This window comes from Struthio camelus, chromosome 3 (assembly GCF_040807025.1).
Source record: "Struthio camelus isolate bStrCam1 chromosome 3, bStrCam1.hap1, whole genome shotgun sequence".
Taxonomy (NCBI): domain Eukaryota; kingdom Metazoa; phylum Chordata; class Aves; order Struthioniformes; family Struthionidae; genus Struthio; species Struthio camelus.
This window is the reverse complement of record NC_090944.1, coordinates 2486299-2514012: the sequence shown is the minus strand read 5'-3', so window position 1 is coordinate 2514012 and position 27714 is coordinate 2486299. Positions and strand designations below refer to the sequence as shown.

Sequence of the window (27714 nt, the reverse complement as noted above, 5' to 3'; positions counted from 1 at the left end):
AGCTGAACAGATTTAGCTAAGCTGCGGGAGCAGACACTCTGCTACTGATGCCCTAACTGGCTTAACTTGCTTCTGCTAAAAAATACAAGGGGTAAACCGCTCATAAAAGGAAGCTGATAAAAGACAGCTGAGCTCTCTAAAGAAGAGGACAAGACTGCCTGGCATTGATTGCTGCACAAACTGACTTACTGCAGAGGAGCTGAGCTGCAAATGCAACCTCCTACCCCTCACCCAAAGCTGCACCAGCTTAACAAACCCAGCTCAAATCCCTTCCTCATTTCAAGGGCAGCAAGGTAGGTGCGAATACTCTCAGACTCCTTCTGAGGAGGTAAGCAGCTAAGGTCACTGCTCTGTTCCCTCACCATTCCCAATGAAAACCAGCCTTGTGATACTCCTGTTTGCACTGGCCAATTAACTGAACCTCTTGCTCTGTCTTGCACATAATTCATCTTGCACCTTCCTCCTTCTCCTTACATTCCGATTATACTATTCCCGAACCAGGGACACTCAGTCCTCGTCATCCTCGCAACTTGCTTTAGGCTTTTTATGCGTATAATTAAACCTCTTCCACATACTGCTCTACTGCATCTTCTGATGTCAACTGGTCTCTCGTGGGATTTAGAAGTGGACGCCGTATATGGTCTACAATAAACCTTTAACAACAAATCATTATTTGCATTGGTCCCAGACATCCCTAGGAACGTGCTACTGCACTAACACGCAAGGACAGAAAAGTAAACGGCTGCCGAATCAGCATGACTCAGGGAAAGCGAGAAGAGGAACAAGATAACAGCAACCGGGCACCAACCTACCAGAGGAAATCCAACGAGTACTGCCAGCCAGGCCTCGTCAATTGGGAATGCTAAAACAGGTACTGAAAGCCTTTGGAAATTAAGAGAACTGTGTTGGAGATTGCCTGCTTCAAACCCTGATTAAGCTGGGCTTTCTGGGCTTGTCACAATGGACAGCAAATCCAGTTAACTACTTGAGATATAGCTTATCACTCTAGCATTTAAACAGCAGCTTTTTGAAAGTCATCCTCCCACAGGAACAACACCTGAAACAGTCATTCACACATGAGCCAGCCTTCAGACTTAACAAACAAATTGTCAGTTGCTTTTGTGAGCGCAGTACATTGAAACCCGCGCTGGACTCGCTCCCAACAACGCCATGCCAAGGTCCATAACCTGCTGCACGGGGAGGAGGCACAGCCTCGGTGGGACTCCAGCAAGCCTAGGCCTGCTCAAGTGACTGTCAGTCCTTCCTCCTGGTCCCAGAGCTGTCCCACAGGCCATCGGGGACAAAGGCTTCAACTAAGAGATTCAGCTCCTCAAGTAACTACTCTGCTGATAGTTGTGGTCCAAGAAAGTGTGAAAGAAAAGTTCTCAACTCGCCTCTTCCTCCCCTTAAACACTCCCTGTGAAATGGTCTCTCTCTGGGCTCTGAACCCCCCGAGCTGAAGTTGGGGGCACAGCGTTGTCACCTACCTGATAATCCATCGGCCTCCCAGCACTCGGCTCCATTTTGATATCAGGCTTGGACCTTCCAAAGGGCAGGAAAAAAGACCTCCGTCAAACAACAGAGGAACTCACTGCAGACTGTGACAGAGCATTTCCCAGCGTTACTCCTCGCAGTGCCAGCTCTCTTGGCATGAGAGGAATATAAACTCCAGGGGCTGTGAAATGCCACTGAACATTCTTTGTTCAAGCGTTTCTGAAAACAGTTGCATGGGGCAACGTGATTTCCAGCATAGCTCAGCTCAGGGAACACATGGCTCTGGGGAGCAGGCACGTCTGAGAGTTTGCCATCACCTCCTGGCTTGCACAAGCTCACATCTGGCCTTCACCTCTTGTTGGAGACACTGGTGGTTACAGCCGTGACGGAAGCCAAGGAGACTGTGTCTGGGTCCAGTCCACCTCCTAGTCTCATGGCTTTTCGGCCCAGGTCTTCTGCTTCCAAAACAGCAGGTTCCTCTGCATAAAGGCACACAGACAAAAGAATGTCTCTTGTTGTTTCCACTCGGTGGATAATTGAAGACTCCGAGAAAGGTAACCAATACATCCTATCAACCTCTCCTGGTAATACAAAGAACAGTGGTCACCTGGTCAGGCCACAGACAACCTGGTTTAAAATGGATTTTAAAAGAGGTTTGCGTAGCGTGACACATTATTCCACCTGTGCTGTGTGCCAGCACAGTTTCATGAAGGCAATAAACTTTGGAAAACTGAAATCCGACAAATGAGCAATGCAGACTTCACGAGGTAAAAGAGCATGTGAACATGTGCTGCAGCTCTAACTGCCATAAGGTGATGCACTGCTGAGGATGAAGGGAGGTGGGGAGCTGCTTTAGGGTCACTGGTTTGTTTCGTTGGCACAGGGGGAAATACTACCAAAACCACGCATAGAGCACAGACATCGCTTTTGGGAAACAGGTTTCCTACCTCGTGGCTAATCCAAGACTTGGATCAGTTGCTTCACCATAGTCTGGCCCGGTTCTGTGAGATAATACAGAAATAACCTTGGGCTTCAGCTGAAGTGAGGGGGATCTAGGCTGGATGTTAGGAAAAGCTTTCCTAGGTGGAGAGAGGCACTGCAGCAAGTTGTGTGTGAAAAGAGTGTCCTCATTTCCACTGAGGGACCTAAGCAGATTCCATCCTGCCACGTGTGGGTGGAGGGACAGACCAGCACCTTCCCAGCTCTGCTTGCAGTGATTCAGTGGGTTTGTTTGACCCGAGCAGAACTGGCAATCTGCCTGGGATGGCAGAAAGAAGCAGACCACCACTCAGGAGGGATGCTGGGAGGACTACGCCCTGTGGAGGGCAAAGGGGGAGGAAGGATACACACAGCTGTGAGGCAATGACCACATGAACAGTTGTTGCAACTGTTCCCCCACCACTGGTAAATCTACATGTGAATGTACTCCACAATCTGAGAGTACAGCCTTTTCATGCCTTTGCATCCCAGATGGCTTTCCTCATCACCTTAGGTGAAGTCTTCACCACAAGAAGAACACCCTTTCACTGGGGAGGGCAGGAAGATCACCAAGGTTTCAGTATTATGCCTCTACAGTCTGCCAAGGCCTCTACCTCTATAGTGTCTCAGGCCAAATCCCTCCTTTCTTCTCTTAAAAGCTGGCTGAACAACAACAAAGATTTGCCCATGAAGAATATCTAAAGCAACATTTGGTCTTCCTCCACAAAAAGGCATTCCCCAATTTCTTTGTCACTGAAACATCATAGTTTGAGCCGAATGGAAACAACAACAAATTTCCGATCGCTAACCACCTTCTGCCTTTCCAGAAAGGTGTCCCATTTCAGCACTGTAGCAGGTATCGAGACCTTGGAACAGACAACCTTGAGGCAACAGAGCCCTACCTCTCACTGTGCTGCTGCAATGCTATTCATGCAGGTCTCCATGCATCACAGAGAAGCAGTGAAAGGGCTAAATCACGCTTTTTGCTCTTACACTTGCAAGTAATCCTTAAAATAAGCCAGAAACTGCCCACCTGACTTCCAGGTTTCACCATGATCTCACAAAGCGGGTGAGATCTGGCAAAGCCTTCAGTGTAAGGCTCTCTCCATCTATCCCTGCTTCCCAGATTCCCCCATGCAGACCCTCTCTCCAGCCTTCACCCTGTCCACCAAATGCTCCCTGCCTAATCCCTGAGTTACCAACAGCATTGATGTGTGCCACTTACGGGGCGCAGCCGGGGGGGGTCTCATCCGTAAGTGGATGGGACCAGGGGCTTTCCTGGAACAGCAGTACTGGATCAGGGAACAACCTCCTCCCAGCACCTACCTTGCTTCCGATGATCATCCTTTGGTGGACGCATCTTGCCAAGCTTCATGGCTGAAAAAACTCCTTTCCCAGCTCTGGGAGAAGACGTTCTTTCTTCTGAAAGAACTCATTGTATCCTGTACTTTTAGTGGTGTTCTCTGTGACACAGGGGACAACAGGAGGTTTCACAGAATCACAGAATGGTTGAGGTTAGAAGAGGGACTGCTAACTTCCTCCCCCAGCTCCTTTATCTGGCAATACAAAGGGTCAACCACAGCACACCTTGCACAGGAGAGCTGACTGTCAGCCCAGGCCTCACAGAAAGGCCCCAGGCACTCCCTGCAGCCTGACACCTGCAGAGCTGCATCTGCTGTCTGAGGGTCTGTCTGGGTTGAAGCCTCACACACAGCTGAGGCAGCACCTCCAACAGCCACTGGGGAATGTGCTCTGCAGCATGTCATGACCATGCCCCAGGGAAGGACACACCACTGCAGAAAAGGGAGAGGCACCTTCTTTGCCTGCTGCCCAAACTGCTGCCTCTGCCAGCCCCACTCTGGGAGCTGGGCTCTAGGCCTGGCTCTTATATAGGCCTCTGCCCAGCAGTGACTCACAAGGGTGCTTGACCCACCAAATCAGGAGCCACCTGAAACAAAAGCCCCAACTCCCTCTGACCAGGCCAGCCCAGATTGCTCGTTAGCAGCAGCCCCACCTAGCTAGGACTTCCCAGAAGTTAAGTTAAGTTAAGTTAAGTCAAGGCCCCCTGCAGTAGTCCTTGCCTAGCTCTCCCTTCCTGCTAGCAGCAAGCACTGTCTAGTTCCTCGGGGGTCCCCAGAAAGCCTCCCCAACTTCCAACAAGGCCCACCAAAGGCCCAGGCAGAGCCCAGACACTGCTGCGCAAACTGCTGTGTCTGTTTGCTGCCTCTGTTTGCTGTGCTCTGCAGCTCATCACTGCACCATGACAAGAACAGGTGCGTTTTCACCAAAACAGAGCTGGGGCTGCCTGTGCAGTGCAGATGTTGCTGTTGCCCTCTTCTCAGCACCCCCCCACCACCACCACAATCCTTTCTTGGCCTCAGCAGCTCAGCACGGCCATGCCCACCTCTCTGCCTCTGGGCTGCATCCTGCTCTGCCCCGGCCTGTACCTCCCCCTGCTCCTGGGGCATCTGCACAGGCCACAGGCACACACTAGTGCCCTCCCCATTCCAGCACCTGCCACAGGGGCAGACCTCTGCAGCCAAGGCCTCCCCTTAACCCTGCCTCCCGCCTCTCTGCCCAAAGCTCCCCGTCTGCTGGGGGGAAGCAAGGAGGCTGCGGCAACAAGAGCCACACAGAGAGTGAGGGAGGGCAGCTCCTCCGTGCCCTTTGGGGGAGCTGGTCTTGTCATAGGTTTGCTCAGGGGACCTGGGCCTTGTGTTGGGGGTGCTGGGCTTGTTGTGGGGGTGCTGAGGGTCACTGAACTTTGTGTTGGGAGTGCTGAGGGGATCTGCTTGTTGTGTTGGGGGTGCTAGGTTTGTTTTCGGGCTGCTCAGTGGAGCGGAGCCTTGTGTTGCGGGTGCTGGGGTTGTCATGGTGGTGCTTAGGGGATCTGGGCGTTGTGCAGGAGGTGCTGAGCCTTTTGTTGCGAGTGCTAGGCTTGTCGTGGGGGTGCAGAGGGGATCTGGACCTTTCTTATGGGGCTGCTGGGCTTGTTTTGGGGGATCTGGGCCTTGTGTTGGGGGTGCTGGGCTTGTGGGTCTGCTGAGGGGATCTGGACATTGTGTTGGGACTGCTGGGCTTGTCATGCAGGGTGCTGAGGGGATCAGGGCCTTGTGTTGGGGAGAGCAAGGCTTGTTGTGGGGGTGCTGAGGAAAGCTAGGTCTTGTTTTCGGGGTGCTGGGCCTTGTTTTGGGAGTGCAGAGGGGATCAGGGCCCTGTTTTGGGGGTGCTGAGTAGATCTGGGCGGTGTGTTTGTTGTGTTGGGCTTGTGGGAGCGCTGAGGGGATCTTGAGCTTGTATTGGAGATGCTGGGCTTCTGGTGGGGGTGCTGAGGGGTCTGAGCTTTGTGTTGGGGTTGCTGGGCCTTGTGTTGGGAGTGCTGGGTCTTGTGTTGGGGGTGATGAGGGAATCTGGGCCATTGCGTTGGGGGTGCTGGGCCTTGTGGTGGGGGTGCTGAGGGGATCTGGGCTTGTTTTTGAGGTGCTGAGCTTGTGTTGCAGGTGCTGGCCTTGTTTTGGGGGTGCAGAGGGGAGCTGGGTGTTGTGTTGGAGGTGCTGGGCCTTGTATTGGGGGGATCTGGGTGTTGTGTTGGGGGTGCTAAGCTTGTTTTCAGGCTGCTCACTGGAGATGAGTGTTGTGTTGGGGGTGCTGGTCTTATCATGAGGGTACTGAAGGGGATCTCGGCGTAGTGTTGGGGGTGCTGGGCTTGTTGTGGCTGTGCTTAGGGGGTCTGGGCTTTGTTTTCGAGGTGCTGGGCTTTGTTTTGGGGGTGCAGAGGGGATCTGGGGCTTGTGTTGGGGGTGCTGGGCTTGTCATAGTGGTGCTGAGGGGATCTGGGGCTTGTTTTAGGGGTGCTGGGCCTTTTTTACGTGGTGCAGAGGAGATCTGGGGCTTGTTTTCGAGATGCTGGGCTTGTGGTCGGGGTGCTGAGGGGGTCTGGGCATTGTGTTCGGCGTGCTGGGCTTGTAGTGGAGGTGCTGAAGGGATGTGGGGCTTGTTTTCAAGATGCTGGGCCTTTTTTTGGTGGTGCAGAGGTTTATCAGGTACTTGTTTTGGAGATGCTGCGCTTGTGGTGGGGTTGCAGAGGGGATCTGGCCATTGCGTTGGGGGTGCTGAGGGGATCTGGGCTTGTGTTGGGGGTGCTGGGCGTGTTGTGCGAGTGCGGAGGGGATCTGGGGCTTGTATTGGAGGTGTTGGGTTTGTTATGGGGCTGCTGAGGGGATCAGGGGCTTGTATTGGGGGTACTGAGGGGATCAGGGGCTTGTTTTCGAGGTGCTGGATGTGTTTTGGGAGTGCAGAGGGGATCAGGGCCTTGTGGTGGGGGTGCTGAGGGGATCTGGGCGTTGTGTTGGGGGTGCTGGGCTTGTGGTGGGGGTGCTGAAAAGAGCTAGGTCTTGCACTGGGGGTGCTGGGCTTGTTGTGGGAGTGCTGGGCTAGTGGTGGGTGTGCAGAGGGGATCCTGGTGTTGTGTTACGGGTGCTGGGCTTGTGGTCGGGCTGCTGATGGGATGTGGGCCTTGTGTCGGGGGAGCTGGTCTTGTAATGGGTGTGCTGAGGGGATCTGGGCCTTGTTTTGGGGTTGCTGAGGGGATCGGGGCATTGTGTTGGGGGTGCTGGGCTTGTGGTAGGGGTGCTGAGGGCATGTGGGCATTGCGTTGGGGGTGCAGGGCTTGTGGTGCGGCTGCTGAGGTGATCTGGGGCATTGTTTTGGAGGTGCGGGGCTTGTGGTGGGGGTGCTGAGGGGATCTGGCCATGTTTTCGAGGTGCTGGGCCTTTTTTTCCGTGGTGCAGAGGAAATCTGGGCATTGTGTTGGGGGTGCTGGGCTTGTGGTGGGGGTGCTGAGGGGATCTGGGCTTTGTGTTGGGGGTGCTGAGGAGATCGGGGCCTTGTATTGGGGGTAGTGAGGGGATCAGGGGCTTGTTTTCGAGGTGCTGGATGTGTTTTGGGAGTGCAGAGGGGATCAGGGCCTTGTGGTGGGGGTGCTGAGGGGATCTGGGCATTGTGTTGGGGGTGCTGAGGGGATCGGGGCATTGTGGTGGGGGTGCTGGGTGTTGTTTTTGGACTGCTGGGCTTGTGGTAGGGATGCTGAGGTGATTTAGGCCCTGTTTTTGTTGTGTGGGGCGTGTGGGAGTGCCTAGGGGATCTGGGCTGTGTGTCGGGGGTGCTGAGGGGATCTGGGCGTTGTGTTTGTTGTGTTGAGCTTGTGGGAGTGCTGAGGGGATCTGGGGCTTGTTGTGGGGGTGCTGAGGGGATCAGGGCATGGTGTCGGAAGTGTTGGGCTTGTCATCGGGGTACTGAGGGGTCTGGGCCTTGTCTTGGGTGTGCTGGGCCTTGTGTTGGGGCTTGTCGAGGGGATGTGGGCGGTGTGTTTGTTGAGTTGGGCTTGGGGGAGTGCTGAGGGGATGATGGGCTTGTTTTGGGGGTGCTGGGCTTGTGGTGGGTGTGCTGAGGGGGTCTGGGCCTGTTTTCGAGGTGCTGGGCTTGTCATGCAGGGTGCTAGCCTTGTTTTGGGGGTGCAGAGGGGATCTGGGCGTTGTGTTGGGGGTGCTGGGCTTGTGGTGGGGGTGCTGAGGGGATCTGGGCATTGTTTTTGAAGTGCTGGGCTTTGTTGTGGGGGTGCAGAGGGGATCTGGGCCTTGTGTCGGGGGAGCTGGTCTTGTAATGGGTTTGCTGAGGGGATGTGGGCCTTGTTTTGGGGTTCTGAGGGGATCTGGGGCCTTGTGTTGGGGGTGCAGGGCTTGTGGTAGGGGTGCTGAGGGGATCGGGGCATTGTGTTGGGGGTGCTGGGCTTGGGGTAGGGGTGCTGAGGGGATCTGGGCATTGCGTTGGGGGTGCAGAGGGGATCTGGGCGTTGTGGTGGGGGTGCTGAGGTGATCTGGGGCATTGTTTTGGAGGTGCGGGGCTTGTAGTGGGGGTGCTGAGGGGATCTGGCCATGTTTTCGAGGTGCGGGGCCTTTTTTTCCGTGGTGTAGAGGAGATCTGGGCATTGTGTTGGGGGTGCCGGGCTTGTGGTGGGGGTGCAGAGGGGATCTGGGCGTTGTGGTGGGGGTGCTCAGGAGATCGGGGCCTTGTATTGGGGGTAGTGAGGGGATCAGGGGCTTGTTTTCGAGGTGCTGGATGTGTTTTGGGAGTGCAGAGGGGATCAGGGCCTTGTGGTGGGGGTGCTGAGGGGATCTGGGCGTTGTGTTGGGGGTGCTGGGCTTGTGGTGGGGGTGCTGAGGAGAGCTAGGTCTTGCACTGGGGGTGCTGGGCTTGTTGTGGGCAGTGCTGGGCTAGTGGTGGGTGTGCAGAGGGGATCTGGGTCTTGTTGTGGGGGTGTCGGGCTTGTCATGGGGGTACTGAGGGGTCTGGGCCTTGTCTTGGGAGTACTGGGCCTTGTGTTGGGGGTGAAGAGGAGATCTGGGCTGTGTGTTTGTTGTGTTGGGCTTGGGGAAGTGCAGAGGGGATCTGGGCTTGTGGTGGGGGTGCTGAGGGGATCTGGGCATTGTGTTGGGGGTGCTGAGGGGATCGGGGCATTGTGTTGGGGGTGCTGGGTGTTGTTTTTGGACTGCTGGGCTTGTGGTGGGGATGCTGAGGTGATTTAGGCCCTGTTTTTGTTGTGTGGGGCGTGTGGGAGTGCCTAGGGAATCTGGGCTGTGTGTCGGGGGTGCTCAGGGGATCTGGGCGTTGTGTTTGTTGTGTTGAGCTTGTGGGAGTGCTGAGGGGATCTGGGGCTTGTTGTGGGGGTGCTGAGGGGATCAGGGCATGGTGTCGGAAGTGTTGGGCTTGTCATCGGGGTACTGAGGGGTCTGGGCCTTGTCTTGGGTGTGCTGGGCCTTGTGTTGGGGCTTCTCGAGGGGATGTGGGCGGTGTGTTTGTTGAGTTGGGCTTGGGGGAGTGCTGAGGGGATGATGGGCTTGTTTTGGGGGTGCTGGGCTTGTGGTGGGGGTGCTGAGGGGATCTGGGCCTGTTTTCGAGGTGCTGGGCTTGTCATGCAGGGTGCTAGCCTTGTTTTGGGGGTGCAGAGGGGATCAGGGCGTTGTGTTGGGGGTGCTGGGCTTGGGGTAGGGGTGCTGAGGGGATCTGGGCATTGCGTTGGGGGTACAGGGCTTGTGGTGGGGCTGCTGAGGTGATCGGGGCATTGTTTTGGAGGTGCGGGGCTTGTAGTGGGGGTGCTGAGGGGATCTGGCCATGTTTTCGAAGTGCTGGGCCTTTTTTTCCATGGTGCAGAGGAAATCTGGGCATTGTGTTGGGGGTGCTGGGCTTGTGGTGGGGGTGCAGAGGGGATCTGGGCTTTGTGTTGGGGGTGCTGGGCTTGTGGTGGGGGTGCAGAGGGGATCTGGGCGTTGTGGTGGGGGTGCTGAGGAGATCCGGGCCTTGTATTGGGGGTAGTGAGGGGATCAGGGGCTTGTTTTCGAGGTGCTGGATGTGTTTTGGGAGTGCAGAGGGGATCAGGGCCTTGTGGTGGGGGTGCTGAGGGGATCTGGGCATTGTGTTGGGGGTGCTGGGCTTGTGGTGGGGGTGCTGAGGAGAGCTAGGTCTTGCACTGGGGGTGCTGGGCTTGTTGTGGGAGTGCTGGGCCTTGTTTTGGGAGTGCAGAGGGGATCAGGGCCTTGTTTTGGGGGTGCGGAGGGGATCTGGGCCGTGTGTTTGTTGTGTGGGGCGTGTGGGAGTGCTGAGGGGATCTGGGGCTTGTTTTTGGGGTGCTGGGCTTGTGATGGAGGATGCTGAGGGGATCTGGGCCTTGTGTTGGGTGCGCTGGGCTTGTCGTGGACGTGCTGAGGGGATCTGGGCATTGTGGTGGAGGGGCTGGGCTTGTCGTAGGGGTACTGAGGGGTCTGGGCCTTGTCTGGGGAGTGCTGGGCCTTGTGTTCGGGGTGCTGAGGGGATGTGGGCCTTGTGTCGGGGGAGCTGGTCTTGTAATGGGTTTGCTGAGGGGATCTGGGCCTTTTTTGGGGGTTCTGAGGGGATCGGGGCATTGTGTTGGGGGTGCTGGGCTTGTTATGGGGGTGCAGAGGGGATCTCGGCTGTGTGTTTGTTGTGTTGGGCTTGTGGGAGTGCAGAGGGGATCTGGGCTTGTCATGGGGGTGCTGAGGGGATCTGGACCTTCTTGTGGGGGTGTTGAGGGAATATGGGGCGTGTTTTCATGGTGTTGGGCTTGTCATGCAGGCTGCTGGGCTTTTTGTGGAAGTGCAGAGGCGAGCTGGGTGTTGTGTTGGAGTTGCTGGGCCTTGTTTTGGGGGTGCTGAGGGGATGTGGGCCTTGTGTCGGGGGAGCTGGTCTTATAATGGGTTTGCTGAGGGGATCTGGGCCTTGTTTTGGGGTTGCTGAGGGGATTAGGGCATTGTGTTGGGGGTGCAGGGCTTGTGGTAGGGGTGCTAAGGGGATCTGGTCATTGTGTTGGGGGTGCAGGGCTTGTGGTGCGGCTGCTGAGGTGATCGGGGCATTGTTTTGGAGGTGCGGGGCTTGTAGTGGGGGTGCTGAGGGGATCTGGCCATGTTTTCGAGGTGCTGGGCCTTTTTTTCCGTGGTGCAGAGGAAATCTGGGCATTGTGTTGGGGGTGCTGGGCTTGTGGTGGGGGTGCAGAGGGGATCTGGGCTTTGTGTTGGGGGTGCTGAGGAGATCGGGGCCTTGTATTGCGGGTACTGAGGGGATCAGGGGCTTGTTTTCGAGGTGCTGGATGTGTTTTGGGAGTGCAGAGGGGATCAGGGCCTTGTGGTGGGGGTGCTGAGGGGATCTGGGCATTGTGTTGGGGGTGCTGAGGGGATCGGGGCATTGTGGTGGGGGTGCTGGGTGTTGTTTTTGGACTGCTGGGCTTGTGGTGGGGATGCTGAGGTGATTTAGGCCCTGTTTTTGTTGTGTGGGGCGTGTGGGAGTGCCTAGGGGATCTGGGCTGTGTGTCGGGGGTGCTCAGGGGATCTGGGCATTGTGTTTGTTGTGTTGAGCTTGTGGGAGTGCTGAGGGGATCTGGGGCTTGTTGTGGGGGTGCTGAGGGGATCAGGGCATGGTGTCGGAAGTGTTGGGCTTGTCATCGGGGTACTGAGGGGTCTGGGCCTTGTCTTGGGTGTGCTGGGCCTTGTGTTGGGGCTTGTCGAGGGGATGTGGGCAGTGTGTTTGTTGAGTTGGGCTTGGGGGAGTGCTGAGGGGATGATGGGCTTGTTTTGGGGGTGCTGGGCTTGTGGTGGGGGTGCTGAGGGGATCTGGGCGTTGTGTTGGGGGTGCTGGGCTTGTGGTGGGGGTGCTGAGGGGAGCTAGGTCTTGCACTGGGGGTGCTGGGCTTGTTGTGGGAGTGCTGGGCTAGTGGTGGGTGTGCAGAGGGGATCTGGGTCTTGTTGTGGGGGTGTCGGGCTTGTCATGGGGGTACTGAGGGGTCTGGGCCTTGTCTTGGGAGGGCTGGGCCTTGTGTTGGGGGTGCAGAGGAGATCTGGGCCGTGTGTTCGTTGTGTTGGGCTTGTGGGAGTGCTGAGGGGATGATGGGCTTGTTTTGGGGGTGCTGGGCTTGTGGTGGGGGTGCTGAGGGGATCTGGGGCTTGTTTTCGAGGTGCTGGGCTTGTCATGCAGGGTGCTAGCCTTGTTTTGGGGGTGCAGAGGGGAGCTGGGCATTGTGTTGGAGGTGCTGGGCCTAGTTTTGGGGGATCTGGGTGTTGTGTTGGGGGTGCTAGGCTTGTTTTCGGGCTGCTCAGTGGAGCTGGGTGTTGTGTTGGGGGTGCTAGTCTTGTCATGAGGGTACTGAAGGGGATCTGGGCGTGGTGTTGGGGGTGCTGGGCTTGTGGTGGGGGTGCTGAGGGGATCTGGGCGTTGTGTTGGGGGTGCTGGGCTTGTGGTGGGGGTGCTTAGGGGATCTGGGCATTGTTTTTGAAGTGCTGGGCTTTGTTGTGGGGGTGCCGAGGGGATCTGGGCATTGTTTTTGAGGTGCTGGACTTGTCATAGTGGTGCTGAGGGCATCTGGGCTTGTGTTAGGGGTGCTGGGCGTGTTGTGCCAGTGCGGAGGGGATCTGGGGCTTGTATTGGAGGTGTTGGGCCTGTTATGGGGGTGCAGAGGGGATCTGGGCTGTGTGTTTGTTGTGTTGGGCTTGTGGGAGTGCAGAGGGGATCTGGGCTTGTCATGGGGGTGCTGAGGAGATCCGGACCTTCTTGTGGGGGTGCTGAGGGAATATGGGGCTTGTTTTGAGGTGCTGGGCTTGTCATGCAGGCTGCTGGGCTTTTTGTGGAAGTGCAGAGGGGAGCTGGGCGTTGTGTTGGAGTTGCTGGGCCTTGTTTTGGGGGTGCTGAGGGGATCTGGGCCTTGTGTCAGGGGAGCTGGTCTTGTAATGGGTTTGCTGAGGGGATGTGGGCCTTGTTTTGGGGTTGCTGAGGGGATCTGGGACATTGTGTTGGGGGTGCTGGGCTTGTGGTAGGGGTGCTGAGGGGATCTGGACTTTGTTTTCGAGGTGCTGGGCCTTTTTTCCCAGTGGTGCAGAGGAAATCTGGGCATTGTGTTGGGGGTGCTGGGCTTGTGGTGGGGGTGCAGAGGGGATCTGGGCATTGTGGTGGGGGTGCTGAGGGATCGGGGCCTTGTATTGCGGGTATTGAGGGGATCAGGGGCTTGTTTTCGAGGTGCTGGATGTGTTTTGGGAGTGCAGAGGGGATCACGGCCTTGTGGTGGGGGTGCTGAGGGGATCGGGGGGTTGTGTTGGGGGTGCTGGGCCTGTTGTGGGAGTGCTGGGCCTTGTTTTGGGAGTGCAGAGGGGATCAGGGCCTTGTTTTGGGGGTGCGGAGGGGATCTGGGCCGTGTGTTTGTTGTGTGGGGCGTGTGGGAGTGCTGAGGGGATCTGGGGCTTGTTTTTGGGGTGCTGGGCTTGTGATGGAGGATGCTGAGGGGATCTGGGCCTTGTGTTGGGTGCGCTGGGCTTGTCGTGGACGTGCTGAGGGGATCTGGGCATTGTGGTGGAGGGGCTGGGCTTGTCGTAGGGGTACTGAGGGGTCTGGGCCTTGTCTGGGGAGTGCTGGGCCTTGTGTTCGGGGTGCTGAGGGGATGTGGGCCTTGTGTCGGGGGAGCTGGTCTTGTAATGGGTTTGCTGAGGGGATCTGGGCCTTTTTTGGGGTTCTGAGGGGATCAGGGCATTGTGTTGGGGGTGCTGGGCTTGTTATGGGGGTGCAGAGGGGATCTGGGCTGTGTGTTTGTTGTGTTGGGCTTGTGGGAGTGCAGAGGGGATCTGGGCTTGTCATGGGGGTGCTGAGGGGATCTGGACCGTCTTGTGGGGGTGCTGAGGGAATATGGGGCTTGTTTTCGTGGTGTTGGGCTTGTCATGCAGGCTGCTGGGCTTTTTGTGGAAGTGCAGAGGCGAGCTGGGTGTTGTGTTGGAGTTGCTGGGCCTTGTTTTGGGGGTGCTGAGGGGATGTGGGCCTTGTGTCGGGGGAGCTGGTCTTGTAATGGGTTTGCTGAGGGGATCTGGGCCTTGTTTTGGGGTTGCTGAGGGGATTAGGGCATTGTGTTGGGGGTGCTGGGCTTGTGGTGGGGGTGCTTAGGAGATCGGGGCCTTGTATTGGGGGTAGTGAGGGGATCAGGGGCTTGTTTTCGAGGTGCTGGATGTGTTTTGGGAGTGCAGAGCGGATCAGGGCCTTGTGGTGGGGGTGCTGAGGGGATCTGGGCATTGTGTTGGGGGTGCTGAGGGGATCGGGGCCTTGTGGTGGGGGTGCTGGGTGTTGTTTTTGGACTGCTGGGCTTGTGGTGGGGATGCTGAGGTGATTTAGGCCCTGTTTTTGTTGTGTGGGGCGTGTGGGAGTGCCTAGGGGATCTGGGCTGTGTGTCGGGGGTGCTCAGGGGATCTGGGCGTTGTGTTTGTTGTGTTGAGCTTGTGGGAGTGCTGAGGGCATCTGGGGCTTGTTGTGGGGGTCCTGAGGGCATGGTGTCGGAAGTGTTGGGCTTGTCATCGGGGTACTGAGGGGTCTGGGCCTTGTCTTGGGTGTGCTGGGCCTTGTGTTGGGGCTTGTCGAGGGGATGTGGGCGGTGTGTTTGTTGAGTTGGGCTTGGGGGAGTGCTGAGGGGATGATGAGCTTGTTTTGGGGGTGCTGGGCTTGTGGTGGGGGTGCTGAGGGGATCTGGGCCTGTTTTCGAGGTGCTGGGCTTGTCATGCAGGGTGCTAGCCTTGTTTTGGGGGTGCAGAGGGGATCAGGGCGTTGTGTTGGGGGTGCTGGGCTTGGGGTAGGGGTGCTGAGGGGATCTGGGCATTGCGTTGGGGGTGCAGGGCTTGTGGTGGGGCTGCTGAGGTGATCGGGGCATTGTTTTGGAGGTGCAGGGCTTGTAGTGGGGGTGCTGAGGGGATCTGGCCATGTTTTCGAGGTGCGGGGCCTTTTTTTCCATGGTGCAGAGGAAATCTGGGCATTGTGTTGGGGGTGCTGGGCTTGTGGTGGGGGTGCAGAGGGGATCTGGGCTTTGTGTTGGGGGTTCTGGGCTTGTGGTGGGGGTGCAGAGGGCATCTGGGCGTTGTGGTGGGGGTGCTGAGGAGATCGGGGCCTAGTATTGGGTGTAGTGAGGGGATCAGGGGCTTGTTTTTGAGGTGCTGGATGTGTTTTGGGAGTGCAGAGGGGATCAGGGCCTTGTGGTGGGGGTGCTGGGTGTTGTTTTTGGACTGCTGGGCTTGTGGTGGGGATGCTGAGGTGATTTAGGCCCTGTTTTTGTTGTGTGGGGCGTGTGGGAGTGCCTAGGGGATCTGGGCTGTGTGTCGGGGGTGCTCAGGGGATCTGGGCGTTGTGTTTGTTGTGTTGAGCTTGTGGGAGTGCTGAGGGCATCTGGGGCTTGTTGTGGGGGTGCTGAGGGCATGGTGTCGGAAGTGTTGGGCTTGTCATCGCGGTACTGAGGGGTCTGGGCCTTGTCTTGGGAGTACTGGGCCTTGTGTTGGGGGTGAAGAGGAGATCTGGGCTGTGTGTTTGTTGTGTTGGGTTTGGGGAAGTGCAGAGGGGATCTGGGCTTGTCATGGGGGTGCTGAGGGGATCCGGACCTTCTTGTGGGGGTGTTGAGGGAATATGGGGCTTGTTTTCGAGGTGCTGGATGTGTTTTGGGAGTGCTGAGGGGATCAGGGCCTTGTGGTGAGGGTGCTGAGGGGATCTGGGCGTTGTGTTGGGGGTGCTGGGCTTGTGGTGGGGGTGCTGAGGAGAGCTAGGTCTTGCACTGGGGGTGCTGGGCTTGTTGTGGGAGTGCTGGGCCTTGTTTTGGGGGTGCAGAGGGGATCAGGGCCTTGTTTTGGGGGTGCGGAGGGGATCTGGGCCGTGTGTTTGTTGTGTGGGGCGTGTGGGAGTGCTGAGGGGATCTGGGGCTTGTTTTTGGGGTGCTGGGCTTGTGATGGAGGATGCTGAGGGGATCTGGGCCTTGTGTTGGGTGCGCTGGGCTTGTCGTGGACGTGCTGAGGGGATCTGGGCATTGTCGGGGGAGTGCTGGGCCTTGTTTTCGGGCTGCTCAGTGGAGCTGGGAGTTGTGTTGGGGGTGCTAATCTTGTCATGAGGGTACTGAAGGGATCTGGGCGTTGTGTTGGGGGTGCTGGGCTTGTGGTGGGGGTGCTGAGGGGATCTGGGCATTGTGTTGGGGGTGCTGGGCTTTGTTGTGGGGGTGCTTAGGGGATCTGGGCATTGTTTTTGAAGTGCTGGGCTTTGTTGTGGGGGTGCCGAGGGGATCTGGGCATTGTTTTTGAGGTGCTGGACTTGTCATAGTGGTGCTGAGGGGATCTGGTCCTTGTGTTGGGGGTGCTGGGCGTGTTGTGCGAGTGCAGAGGGGATCTGGGCTTTGTGTTTGTTGTGTTGGGCTTGTGGGAGTGCAGAGGGGATCTGGGCTTGTCATGGGGGTGCTGAGGGGATCTGGACCGTCTTGTGGGGGTGCTGAGGGAATATGGGGCTTGTTTTGAGGTGCTGGGCTTGTCATGCAGGCTGCTGGGCTTTTTGTGGAAGTGCAGAGGGGAGCTGGGCGTTGTGTTGGAGTTGCTGGGCTTGTGGTGGGGGTGCTGAGGGGATCTGGGCATTGTTTTTGAAGTGCTGGGCTTTGTTGTGGGGGTGCAGAGGGGATCTGGGCATTGTGTTGGGGGTGCTGGACTTGTCATAGTGGTGCTGAGGGGATCTGGGCTTTTGTTAGGGGTGCGGGGCGTGTTGTGCCAGTGCGGAGGGGATCTGGGGCTTGTATTGGAGGTGTTGGGCCTGTTATGGGGGTGCAGAGGGGATCTGGGCATTGTTTGTTGTTTTGGGCTTGTGGGAGTGCAGAGGGGATCTGGGCTTGTCATGGGGGTGCTGAGGGGATCCGGACCTTCTTGTGGGGGTGCTGAGGGAATATGGGGCTTGTTTTGAGGTGCTGGGCTTGTCATGCAGGCTGCTGGGCTTTTTGTGGAAGTGCAGAGGGGAGCTGGGCGTTGTGTTGGAGTTGCTGGGCTTTGTCATAGTGGTGCTGAGGGGATCTGGTCCTTGTGTTGGGTGCGCTGGGCTTGTCGTGCAGGTGCTGACGGGATCTGGGCATTGTGGTGGAGGGGCTGGGCTTGTCGTAGGGGTACTGAGGGGTCTGGGCCTTGTCTTGGGAGTGCTGGGCCTTGTTTTGAGGGTGTTGAGGGGATGTGGCCTTGTGTCGGGGGAGCTGTTCTTGTAAGGGGTTTGCTGACGGGATGTCGGCCCTGTTTTGGGGTTGCTGAGGGGGTCTGGGCATTGCGTTGGGGGTGCAGGGCTTGTGGTGGGTTTGCTGAGGGGATCGGGGGGTTGTGTTGGGGGTGCTGGGCGTTGTTTTTGGAGTGCTGGGCTTGTGGTGGGGATGCTGAGGTGATTCAGGCCGTGTTTTTGTTGTGTTGGGCGTGTGGGAGTGCCGAGGGGATCTAGGCTGTGTGTCGGGGGTGCTGAGGGGATCTGGGCATTGTTTTTGAGGTGCTGGACTTGTGTTGCGGGTGCTGGCCTTGTTTTGGGGGTGCTGAGGGGATCTGGGCCTTGTGTCAGGGGAGCTGGTCTTGTAATGGGTTTGCTGAGGGGATGTGGGCCTTGTTTTGGGGTTGCTGAGGGGATCGGGGACATTGTGTTGGGGGTGCTGGGCTTGTGGTAGGGGTGCTGAGGGGATCTGGACTTTGTTTTCAAGGTGTTGGGCCTTTTTTCCCAGTGGTGCAGAGGAAATCTGGGCATTGTGTTGGGGGTGCCGGGCTTGTGGTGGGGGTGCAGAGGGGATCTGGGCGTTGTGGTGGGGGTGCTGAGGAGATCGGGGCCTAGTATTGCGGGTAGTGAGGGGATCAGGGGCTTGTTTTCGAGGTGCTGGATGTGTTTTGGGAGTGCAGAGGGGATCAGGGCCTTGTGGTGGGGGTGCTGAGGGGATCTGGGCGTTGTGTTGGGGGTGCTGGGCTTGTGGTGGGGGTGCTGAGGAGAGCTAGGTCTTGCACTGGGGGTGCTGGGCTTGTTGTGGGAGTGCTGGGCCTTGTTTTGGGAGTGCAGAGGGGATCAGGGCCTTGTTTTGGGGGTGCGGAGGGGATCTGGGCCGTGTGTTTGTTGTGTGGGGCGTGTGGGAGTGCTGAGGGGATCTGGGGCTTGTTTTTGGGGTGCTGGGCTTGTGATGGAGGATGCTGAGGGGATCTGGGCCTTGTGTTGGGTGCGCTGGGCTTGTCGTGGACGTGCTGAGGGGATCTGGGCATTGTGGTGGAGGGGCTGGGCTTGTCGTAGGGGTACTGAGGGGTCTGGGCCTTGTCTGGGGAGTGCTGGGCCTTGTGTTCGGGGTGCTGAGGGGATGTGGGCCTTGTGTCGGGGGAGCTGGTCTTGTAATGGGTTTGCTGAGGGGATCTGGGCCTTTTTTGGGGGTTCTGAGGGGATCGGGGCATTGTGTTGGGGGTGCTGGGCTTGTTATGGGGGTGCAGAGGGGATCTGGGCTGTGTGTTTGTTGTGTTGGGCTTGTGGGAGTGCAGAGGGCATCTGGGCTTGTCATGGGGGTGCTGAGGGGATCTGGACCGTCTTGTGGGGGTGTTGAGGGAATATGGGGCTTGTTTTCGTGGTGTTGGGCTTGTCATGCAGGCTGCTGGGCTTTTTGTGGAAGTGCAGAGGGGAGCTGGGTGTTGTGTTGGAGTTGCTGGGCCTTGTTTTGGGGGTGCTGAGGGGATGTGGGCCTTGTGTCGGGGGAGCTGGTCTTATAATGGGTTTGCTGAGGGGATCTGGGCCTTGTTTTGGGGGTGCTCAGGGGATCGGGGCATTGTGTTGGGGGTGCTGGGCTTGTGGTAGGGGTGCTGAAGGGATCTGGGCATTGCATTGGGGGTGCAGGGCTTGTGGTGCGGCTGCTGAGGTGATCGGGGCATTGTTTTGGAGGTGCGGGGCTTGTAGTGGGGGTGCTGAGGGGATCTGGCCATGTTTTCGAGGTGCTGGGCCTTTTTTTCCGTGGTGCAGAGGAAATCTGGGCATTGTGTTGGGGGTGCTGGGCTTGTGGTGGGGGTGCTGAGGGGATCTGGGCGTTGTGGTTGGGGTGCTGGGCTTGTGGTGGGGGTGCAGAGGGTATCTGGGCGTTGTGGTGGGGGTGCTCAGGAGATCGGGGCCTTGTATTGGGGGTAGTGAGGGGATCAGGGGCTTGTTTTGGAGGTGCTGGATGTGTTTTGGGAGTGCAGAGGGGATCAGGGCCTTGTGGTGAGGGTGCTGAGGGGATCTGGGCATTGTTTTTGAAGTGCTGGGCTTTGTTGTGGGGGTGCAGAGGGGATCTGGGCATTGTTTTTGAGGTGCTGGACTTGTCATAGTGGTGCTGAGGGGATCTGGGCATTGTGTTGGGGGTGCTGAGGGGATCGGGGCCTTGTGGTGGGGGTGCTGGGTGTTGTTTTTGGACTGCTGGGCTTGTGGTGGGGATGCTGAGGTGATTTAGGCCCTGTTTTTGTTGTGTGGGGCGTGTGGGAGTGCCTAGGGGATCTGGGCTGTGTGTCGGGGGTGCTCAGGGGATCTGGGCGTTGTGTTTGTTGTGTTGAGCTTGTGGGAGTGCTGAGGGCATCTGGGGCTTGTTGTGGGGGTCCTGAGGGCATGGTGTCGGAAGTGTTGGGCTTGTCATTGGGGTACTGAGGGGTCTGGGCCTTGTCTTGGGTGTGCTGGGCCTTGTGTTGGGGCTTGTCGAGGGGATGTGGGCGGTGTGTTTGTTGAGTTGGGCTTGGGGGAGTGCTGAGGGGATGATGGGCTTGTTTTGGGGGTGCTGGGCTTGTGGTGGGGGTGCTGAGGGGATCTGGGCCTGTTTTCGAGGTGCTGGGCTTGTCATGCAGGGTGCTAGCCTTGTTTTGGGGGTGCAGAGGGGATCAGGGCGTTGTGTTGGGGGTGCTGGGCTTGGGGTAGGGGTGCTGAAGGGATCTGGGCATTGCATTGGGGGTGCAGGGCTTGTGGTGCGGCTGCTGAGGTGATCGGGGCATTGTTTTGGAGGTGCAGGGCTTGTAGTGGGGGTGCTGAGGGGATCTGGCCATGTTTTCGAGGTGCTGGGCCTTTTTTTCCATGGTGCAGAGGAAATCTGGGCATTGTGTTGGGGGTGCTGGGCTTGTGGTGGGGGTGCAGAGGGGATCTGGGCTTTGTGTTGGGGGTTCTGGGCTTGTGGTGGGGGTGCAGAGGGCATCTGGGCGTTGTGGTGGGGGTGCTAAGGAGATCGGGGCCTTGTATTGGGTGTAGTGAGGGGATCAGGGGCTTGTTTTTGAGGTGCTGGATGTGTTTTGGGAGTGCAGAGGGGATCAGGGCCTTGTGGTGGGGGTGCTGGGTGTTGTTTTTGGACTGCTGGGCTTGTGGTGGGGATGCTGAGGTGATTTAGGCCCTGTTTTTGTTGTGTGGGGCGTGTGGGAGTGCCTAGTCGATCTGGGCTGTGTGTCGGGGGTGCTCAGGGGATCTGGGCGTTGTGTTTGTTGTGTTGAGCTTGTGGGAGTGCTGAGGGGATCTGGGGCTTGTTGTGGGGGTGCTGAGGGCATGGTGTCGGAAGTGTTGGGCTTGTCATCGCGGTACTGAGGGGTCTGGGCCTTGTCTTGGGAGTACTGGGCCTTGTGTTGGGGGTGAAGAGGAGATCTGGGCTGTGTGTTTGTTGTGTTGGGTTTGGGGAAGTGCAGAGGGGATCTGGGCTTGTCATGGGGGTGCTGAGGGGATCCGGACCTTCTTGTGGGGGTGTTGAGGGAATATGGGGCTTGTTTTCGAGGTGCTGGATGTGTTTTGGGAGTGCTGAGGGGATCAGGGCCTTGTGGTGAGGGTGCTGAGGGGATCTGGGCGTTGTGTTGGGGGTGCTGGGCTTGTGGTGGGGGTGCTGAGGGGAGCTAGGTCTTGCACTGGGGGTGCTGGGCTTGTTGTGGGAGTGCTGGGCTAGTGGTGGGTGTGCAGAGGGGATCTGGGTCTTGTTGTGGGGGTGTCGGGCTTGTCATGGGGGTACTGAGGGGTCTGGGCCTTGTCTTCGGAGGGCTGGGCCTTGTGTTGGGGGTGCAGAGGAGATCTGGGCCGTGTGTTCGTTGTGTTGGGCTTGTGGGAGTGCTGAGGGGATGATGGGCTTGTTTTGGGGGTGCTGGGCTTGTGGTGGGGGTGTTGAGGGGATCTGGGCTTGTTTTCGAGGTGCTGGGCTTGTCATGCAGGGTGCTAGCCTTGTTTTGGGGGTGCAGAGGGGAGCTGGGCATTGTGTTGGAGGTGCTGGGCCTAGTTTTGGGGGATCTGGGTGTTGTGTTGGGGGTGCTAGGCTTGTTTTCGGGCTGCTCAGTGGAGCTGGGAGTTGTGTTGGGGGTGCTAGTCTTGTCATGAGGGTACTGAAGGGATCTGGGCGTTGTGTTGGGGGTGCTGGGCTTGTGGTGGGGGTGCTGAGGGGATCTGGGCATTGTGTTGGGGGTGCTGGGCTTTGTTGTGGGGGTGCTTAGGGGATCTGGGCATTGTTTTTGAAGTGCTGGGCTTTGTTGTGGGGGTGCCGAGGGGATCTGGGCATTGTTTTTGAGGTGCTGGACTTGTCATAGTGGTGCTGAGGGGATCTGGGCTTGTGTTAGGGGTGCTGGGCATGTTGTGCGAGTGCAGAGGGGATCTGGGCTGTGTGTTTGTTGTGTTGGGCTTGTGGGAGTGCAGAGGGGATCTGGGCTTGTCATGGGGGTGCTGAGGGGATCCGGACCTTCTTGTGGGGGTGCTGAGGGAATATGGGGCTTGTTTTGAGGTGCTGGGCTTGTCATGCAGGCTGCTGGGCTTTTTGTGGAAGTGCAGAGGGGAGCTGGGCGTTGTGTTGGAGTTGCTGGGCTTTGTCATAGTGGTGCTGAGGGGATCTGGTCCTTGTGTTGGGGGTGCTGGGCGTGTTGTGCGAGTGCAGAAGGGATCTGGGGCTTGTGTTGGGTGCGCTGGGCTTGTCGTGCAGGTGCTGACGGGATCTGGGCATTGTGGTGGAGGGGCTGGGCTTGTCGTAGGGGTACTGAGGGGTCTGGGCCTTGTCTTGGGAGTGCTGGGCCTTGTTTTGAGGGTGCTGAGGGGATGTGGCCTTGTGTCGGGGGAGCTGTTCTTGTAAGGGGTTTGCTGACGGGATGTCGGCCCTGTTTTGGGGTTGCTGAGGGGGTCTGGGCATTGCGTTGGGGGTGCAGGGCTTGTGGTGGGTTTGCTGAGGGGATCGGGGGGTTGTGTTGGGGGTGCTGGGCGTTGTTTTTGGAGTGCTGGGCTTGTGGTGGGGATGCTGAGGTGATTCAGGCCGTGTTTTTGTTGTGTTGGGCGTGTGGGAGTGCCGAGGGGATCTAGGCTGTGTGTCGGGGGTGCTGAGGGGATCTGGGCATTGTTTTTGAGGTGCTGGACTTGTGTTGCGGGTGCTGGCCTTGTTTTGGGGGTGCTGAGGGGATCTGGGCCTTGTGTCAGGGGAGCTGGTCTTGTAATGGGTTTGCTGAGGGGATGTGGGCCTTGTTTTGGGGTTGCTGAGGGGATCGGGGACATTGTGTTGGGGGTGCTGGGCTTGTGGTAGGGGTGCTGAGGGGATCTGGACTTTGTTTTCAAGGTGCTGGGCCTTTTTTCCCAGTGGTGCAGAGGAAATCTGGGCATTGTGTTGGGGGTGCCGGGCTTGTGGTGGGGGTGCAGAGGGGATCTGGGCGTTGTGGTGGGGGTGCTGAGGAGATCGGGGCCTAGTATTGCGGGTAGTGAGGGGATCAGGGGCTTGTTTTCGAGGTGCTGGATGTGTTTTGGGAGTGCAGAGGGGATCAGGGCCTTGTGGTGGGGGTGCTGGGTGTTGTTTTTGGACTGCTGGGCTTGTGGTGGGGATGCTGAGGTGATTTAGGCCCTGTTTTTGTTGTGTGGGGCGTGTGGGAGTGCCTAGGGGATCTGGGCTGTGTGTCGGGGGTGCTCAGGGGATCTGGGCGTTGTGTTTGTTGTGTTGAGCTTGTGGGAGTGCTGAGGGGATCTGGGGCTTGTTGTGGGGGTGCTGAGGGCATGGTGTCGGAAGTGTTGGGCTTGTCATCGCGGTACTGAGGGGTCTGGGCCTTGTCTTGGGAGTACTGGGCCTTGTGTTGGGGGTGAAGAGGAGATCTGGGCTGTGTGTTTGTTGTGTTGGGTTTGGGGAAGTGCAGAGGGGATCTGGGCTTGTCATGGGGGTGCTGAGGGGATCCGGACCTTCTTGTGGGGGTGTTGAGGGAATATGGGGCTTGTTTTCGAGGTGCTGGATGTGTTTTGGGAGTGCTGAGGGGATCAGGGCCTTGTGGTGAGGGTGCTGAGGGGATCTGGGCGTTGTGTTGGGGGTGCTGGGCTTGTGGTGGGGGTGCTGAGGGGAGCTAGGTCTTGCACTGGGGGTGCTGGGCTTGTTGTGGGAGTGCTGGGCTAGTGGTGGGTGTGCAGAGGGGATCTGGGTCTTGTTGTGGGGGTGTCGGGCTTGTCATGGGGGTACTGAGGGGTCTGGGCCTTGTCTTGGGAGGGCTGGGCCTTGTGGTGGGGGTGCTGAGGGGATCTGGGCGTTGTGTTGGGGGTGCTGGGCTTGTGGTGGGGGTGCTGAGGAGAGCTAGGTCTTGCACTGGGGGTGCTGGGCTTGTTGTGGGAGTGCTGGGCCTTGTTTTGGGAGTGCAGAGGGGATCAGGGCCTTGTTTTGGGGGTGCGGAGGGGATCTGGGCCGTGTGTTTGTTGTTTGGGGCGTGTGGGAGTGCTGAGGGGATCTGGGGCTTGTTTTTGGGGTGCTGGGCTTGTGATGGAGGATGCTGAGGGGATCTGGGCCTTGTGTTGGGTGCGCTGGGCTTGTGGACGTGCTGAGGGGATCTGGGCATTGTGGTGGAGGGGCTGGGCTTGTCGTAGGGGTACTGAGGGGTCTGGGCCTTGTCTGGGGAGTGCTGGGCCTTGTGTTCGGGGTGCTGAGGGGACGTGGGCCTTGTGTCGGGGGAGCTGGTCTTGTAATGGGTTTGCTGAGGGGATCTGGGCCTTTTTGGGGGGTTCTGAGGGGATCGGGGCATTGTGTTGGGGGTGCTGGGCTTGTTATGGGGGTGCAGAGGGGATCTGGGCTGTGTGTTTGTTGTGTTGGGCTTGTGGGAGTGCAGAGGGCATCTGGGCTTGTCATGGGGGTGCTGAGGGGATCTGGACCGTCTTGTGGGGGTGTTGAGGGAATATGGGGCTTGTTTTCGTGGTGTTGGGCTTGTCATGCAGGCTGCTGGGCTTTTTGTGGAAGTGCAGAGGCGAGCTGGGTGTTGTGTTGGAGTTGCTGGGCCTTGTTTTGGGGGTGCTGAGGGGATGTGGGCCTTGTGTCGGGGGAGCTGGTCTTATAATGGGTTTGCTGAGGGGATCTGGGCCTTGTTTTGGGGGTGCTCAGGGGATCTGGGGCATTGTGTTGGGGGTGCTGGGCTTGTGGTAGGGGTGCTGAAGGGATCTGGGCATTGCATTGGGGGTGCAGGGCTTGTGGTGCGGCTGCTGAGGTGATCGGGGCATTGTTTTGGAGGTGCGGGGCTTGTAGTGGGGGTGCTGAGGGGATCTGGCCATGTTTTCGAGGTGCTGGGCCTTTTTTTCCGTGGTGCAGAGGAAATCTGGGCTTGTGGTGGGGGTGCTGGGCTTGTGGTGGGGGTGCAGAGGGGATCTGGGCGTTGTGGTTGGGGTGCTGGGCTTGTGGTGGGGGTGCAGAGGGCATCTGGGCGTTGTGGTGGGGGTGCTCAGGAGATCGGGGCCTTGTATTGGGGGTAGTGAGGGGATCAGGGGCTTGTTTTCGAGGTGCTGGATGTGTTTTGGGAGTGCAGAGGGGATCAGGGCCTTGTGGTGAGGGTGCTGAGGGGATCTGGGCGTTGTGTTGGGGGTGCTGGGCTTGTGGTGGGGGTGCTGAGGGGAGCTAGGTCTTGCACTGGGGGTGCTGGGCTTGTTGTGGGAGTGCTGGGCTAGTGGTGGGTGTGCAGAGGGGATCTGGGTCTTGTTGTGGGGGTGTCGGGCTTGTCATGGGGGTACTGAGGGGTCTGGGCCTTGTCTTGGGAGGGCTGGGCCTTGTGTTGGGGGTGCAGAGGAGATCTGGGCCGTGTGTTCGTTGTGTTGGGCTTGTGGGAGTGCTGAGGGGATGATGGGCTTGTTTTGGGGGTGCTGGGCTTATGGTGGGGGTGCTGAGGGGATCTGGGGCTTGTTTTCGAGGTGCTGGGCTTGTCATGCAGGGTGCTAGCCTTGTTTTGGGGGTGCAGAGGGGAGCTGGGCATTGTGTTGGAGGTGCTGGGCCTAGTTTTGGGGGATCTGGGTGTTGTGTTGGGGGTGCTAGGCTTGTTTTCGGGCTGCTCAGTGGAGCTGGGAGTTGTGTTGGGGGTGCTAGTCTTGTCATGAGGGTACTGAAGGGATCTGGGCGTTGTGTTGGGGGTGCTGGGCTTGTGGTGGGGGTGCTGAGGGGATCTGGGCATTGTGTTGGGGGTGCTGGGCTTTGTTGTGGGGGTGCTTAGGGGATCTGGGCATTGTTTTTGAAGTGCTGGGCTTTGTTGTGGGGGTGCCGAGGGGATCTGGGCATTGTTTTTGAGGTGCTGGACTTGTCATAGTGGTGCTGAGGGGATCTGGGCTTGTGTTAGTGGTGCTGGGCATGTTGTGCGAGTGCAGAGGGGATCTGGGCTTTGTGTTTGTTGTGTTGGGCTTGTGGGAGTGCAGAGGGGATCTGGGCTTGTCATGGGGGTGCTGAGGGGATCTGGACCGTCTTGTGGGGGTGCTGAGGGAATATGGGGCTTGTTTTGAGGTGCTGGGCTTGTCATGCAGGCTGCTGGGCTTTTTGTGGAAGTGCAGAGGGGAGCTGGGCGTTGTGTTGGAGTTGCTGGGCTTGTGGTGGGGGTGCTGAGGGGATCTGGGCATTGTTTTTGAAGTGCTGGGCTTTGTTGTGGGGGTGCAGAGGGGATCTGGGCATTGTGTTGGGGGTGCTGGACTTGTCATAGTGGTGCTGAGGGGATCTGGGCTTTTGTTAGGGGTGAGGGGCGTGTTGTGCCAGTGCGGAGGGGATCTGGGGCTTGTATTGGAGGTGTTGGGCCTGTTATGGGGGTGCAGAGGGGATCTGGGCATTGTTTGTTGTGTTGGGCTTGTGGGAGTGCAGAGGGGATCTGGGCTTGTCATGGGGGTGCTGAGGGGATCCGGACCTTCTTGTGGGGGTGCTGAGGGAATATGGGGCTTGTTTTGAGGTGCTGGGCTTGTCATGCAGGCTGCTGGGCTTTTTGTGGAAGTGCAGAGGGGAGCTGGGCGTTGTGTTGGAGTTGCTGGGCTTTGTCATAGTGGTGCTGAGGGGATCTGGTCCTTGTGTTGGGGGTGCTGGGCGTGTTGTGGGGGTGCAGAGGGGATCTGGGGCTTGTGTTGGGTGCGCTGGGCTTGTCGTGCAGGTGCTGACGGGATCTGGGCATTGTGGTGGAGGGGCTGGGCTTGTCGTAGGGGTACTGAGGGGTCTGGGCCTTGTCTTGGGAGTACTGGGCCTTGTGTTGGGGATGAAGAGGAGATCTGGGCTGTGTGTTTGTTGTGTTGGGCTTGTGGGGAGTGCAGAGGGGATCTGGGCTTGTCATGGGGGTGCTGAGGGGATCCGGACCTTCTTGTGGGGGTGCTGAGGGAATATGGGGCTTGTTTTGAGGTGCTGGGCTTGTCATGCAGGCTGCTGGGCTTTTTGTGGAAGTGCAGAGGGGAGCTGGGTGTTGTGTTGGAGTTGCTGGGCCTTGTTTTGGGGGTGCTGAGGGGATGTGGGCCTTGTGTCAGGGGAGCTGGTCTTGTAATGGGTTTGCTGAGGGGATGTGGGCCTTGTTTTGGGGTTCTGAGGGGATCTGGGGCATTGTGTTGGGGGTGCAGGGCTTGTGGTAGGGGTGCTGAGGGGATCGGGGCATTGTGTTGGGGGTGCTGGGCTTGGGGTAGGGGTGCTGAGGGGATCTGGGCATTGCGTTGGGGGTGCAGAGGGGATCTGGGCGTTGTGGTGGGGGTGCTGAGGTGATCTGGGGCATTGTTTTGGAGGTGCGGGGCTTGTAGTGGGGGTGCTGAGGGGATCTGGCCATGTTTTCGAGGTGCTGGGCCTTTTTTTCCGTGGTGTAGAGGAGATCTGGGCATTGTGTTGGGGGTGCTGGGCTTGTGGTGGGGGTGCAGAGGGGATCTGGGCGTTGTGGTGGGGGTGCTCAGGAGATCGGGGCCTTGTATTGGGTGTAGTGAGGGGATCAGCGGCTTGTTTTCGAGGTGCTGGATGTGTTTTGGGAGTGCAGAGGGGATCAGGGCCTTGTGGTGAGGGTGCTGAGGGGATCTGGGCGTTGTGTTGGGGTTGCTGGGCTTGTGGTGGGGGTGCTGAGGAGAGCTAGGTCTTGCACTGGGGGTGCTGGGCTTGTTGTGGGCAGTGCTGGGCTAGTGGTGGGTGTGCAGAGGGGATCTGGGTCTTGTTGTGGGGGTGTCGGGCTTGTCATGGGGGTACTGAGGGGTCTGGGCCTTGTCTTGGGAGGGCTGGGCCTTGTGTTGGGGGTGCAGAGGAGATCTGGGCCGTGTGTTTGTTGTGTTGGGCTTGGGGGAGTGCTGAGGGGATGATGGGCTTGTTTTGGGGGTGCTGGGCTTGTGGTGGGGGTGCTGAGGGGATCTGGGCTTGTTTTCGAGGTGCTGGGCTTGTCATGCAGGGTGCTAGCCTTGTTTTGGGGGTGCAGAGGGGAGCTGGGCATTGTGTTGGAGGTGCTGGGCCTAGTTTTGGGGGATCTGGGTGTTGTGTTGGGGGTGCTAGGCTTGTTTTCGGGCTGCTCAGTGGAGCTGGGTGTTGTGTTGGGGGTGCTAGTCTTGTCATGAGGGTACTGAAGGGGATCTGGGCGTTGTGTTGGGGGTGCTGGGCTTGTGGTGGGGGTGCTGAGGGGATCTGGGCGTTGTGTTGGGGGTGCTGGGCTTTGTTGTGGGGGTGCTTAGGGGATCTGGGCATTGTTTTTGAAGTGCTGG

The 27714-nt window shown here is 58.4% G+C and overlaps 1 protein-coding gene across 1 annotated transcript in view; it reads right to left on the bottom strand.

Annotated features, from left to right (window-relative positions):
* Positions 1–27714, bottom strand: part of LOC138066502 (otoferlin-like) — a 110564-nt gene that overhangs the window by 42053 nt on the left and 40797 nt on the right. Inside the window, 3 exon segments of the mRNA XM_068936370.1 lie at positions 1488–1542; positions 1847–1973; positions 3799–3894. Coding sequence (XP_068792471.1) covers positions 1488–1542; positions 1847–1973; positions 3799–3894 — 278 coding nt within the window.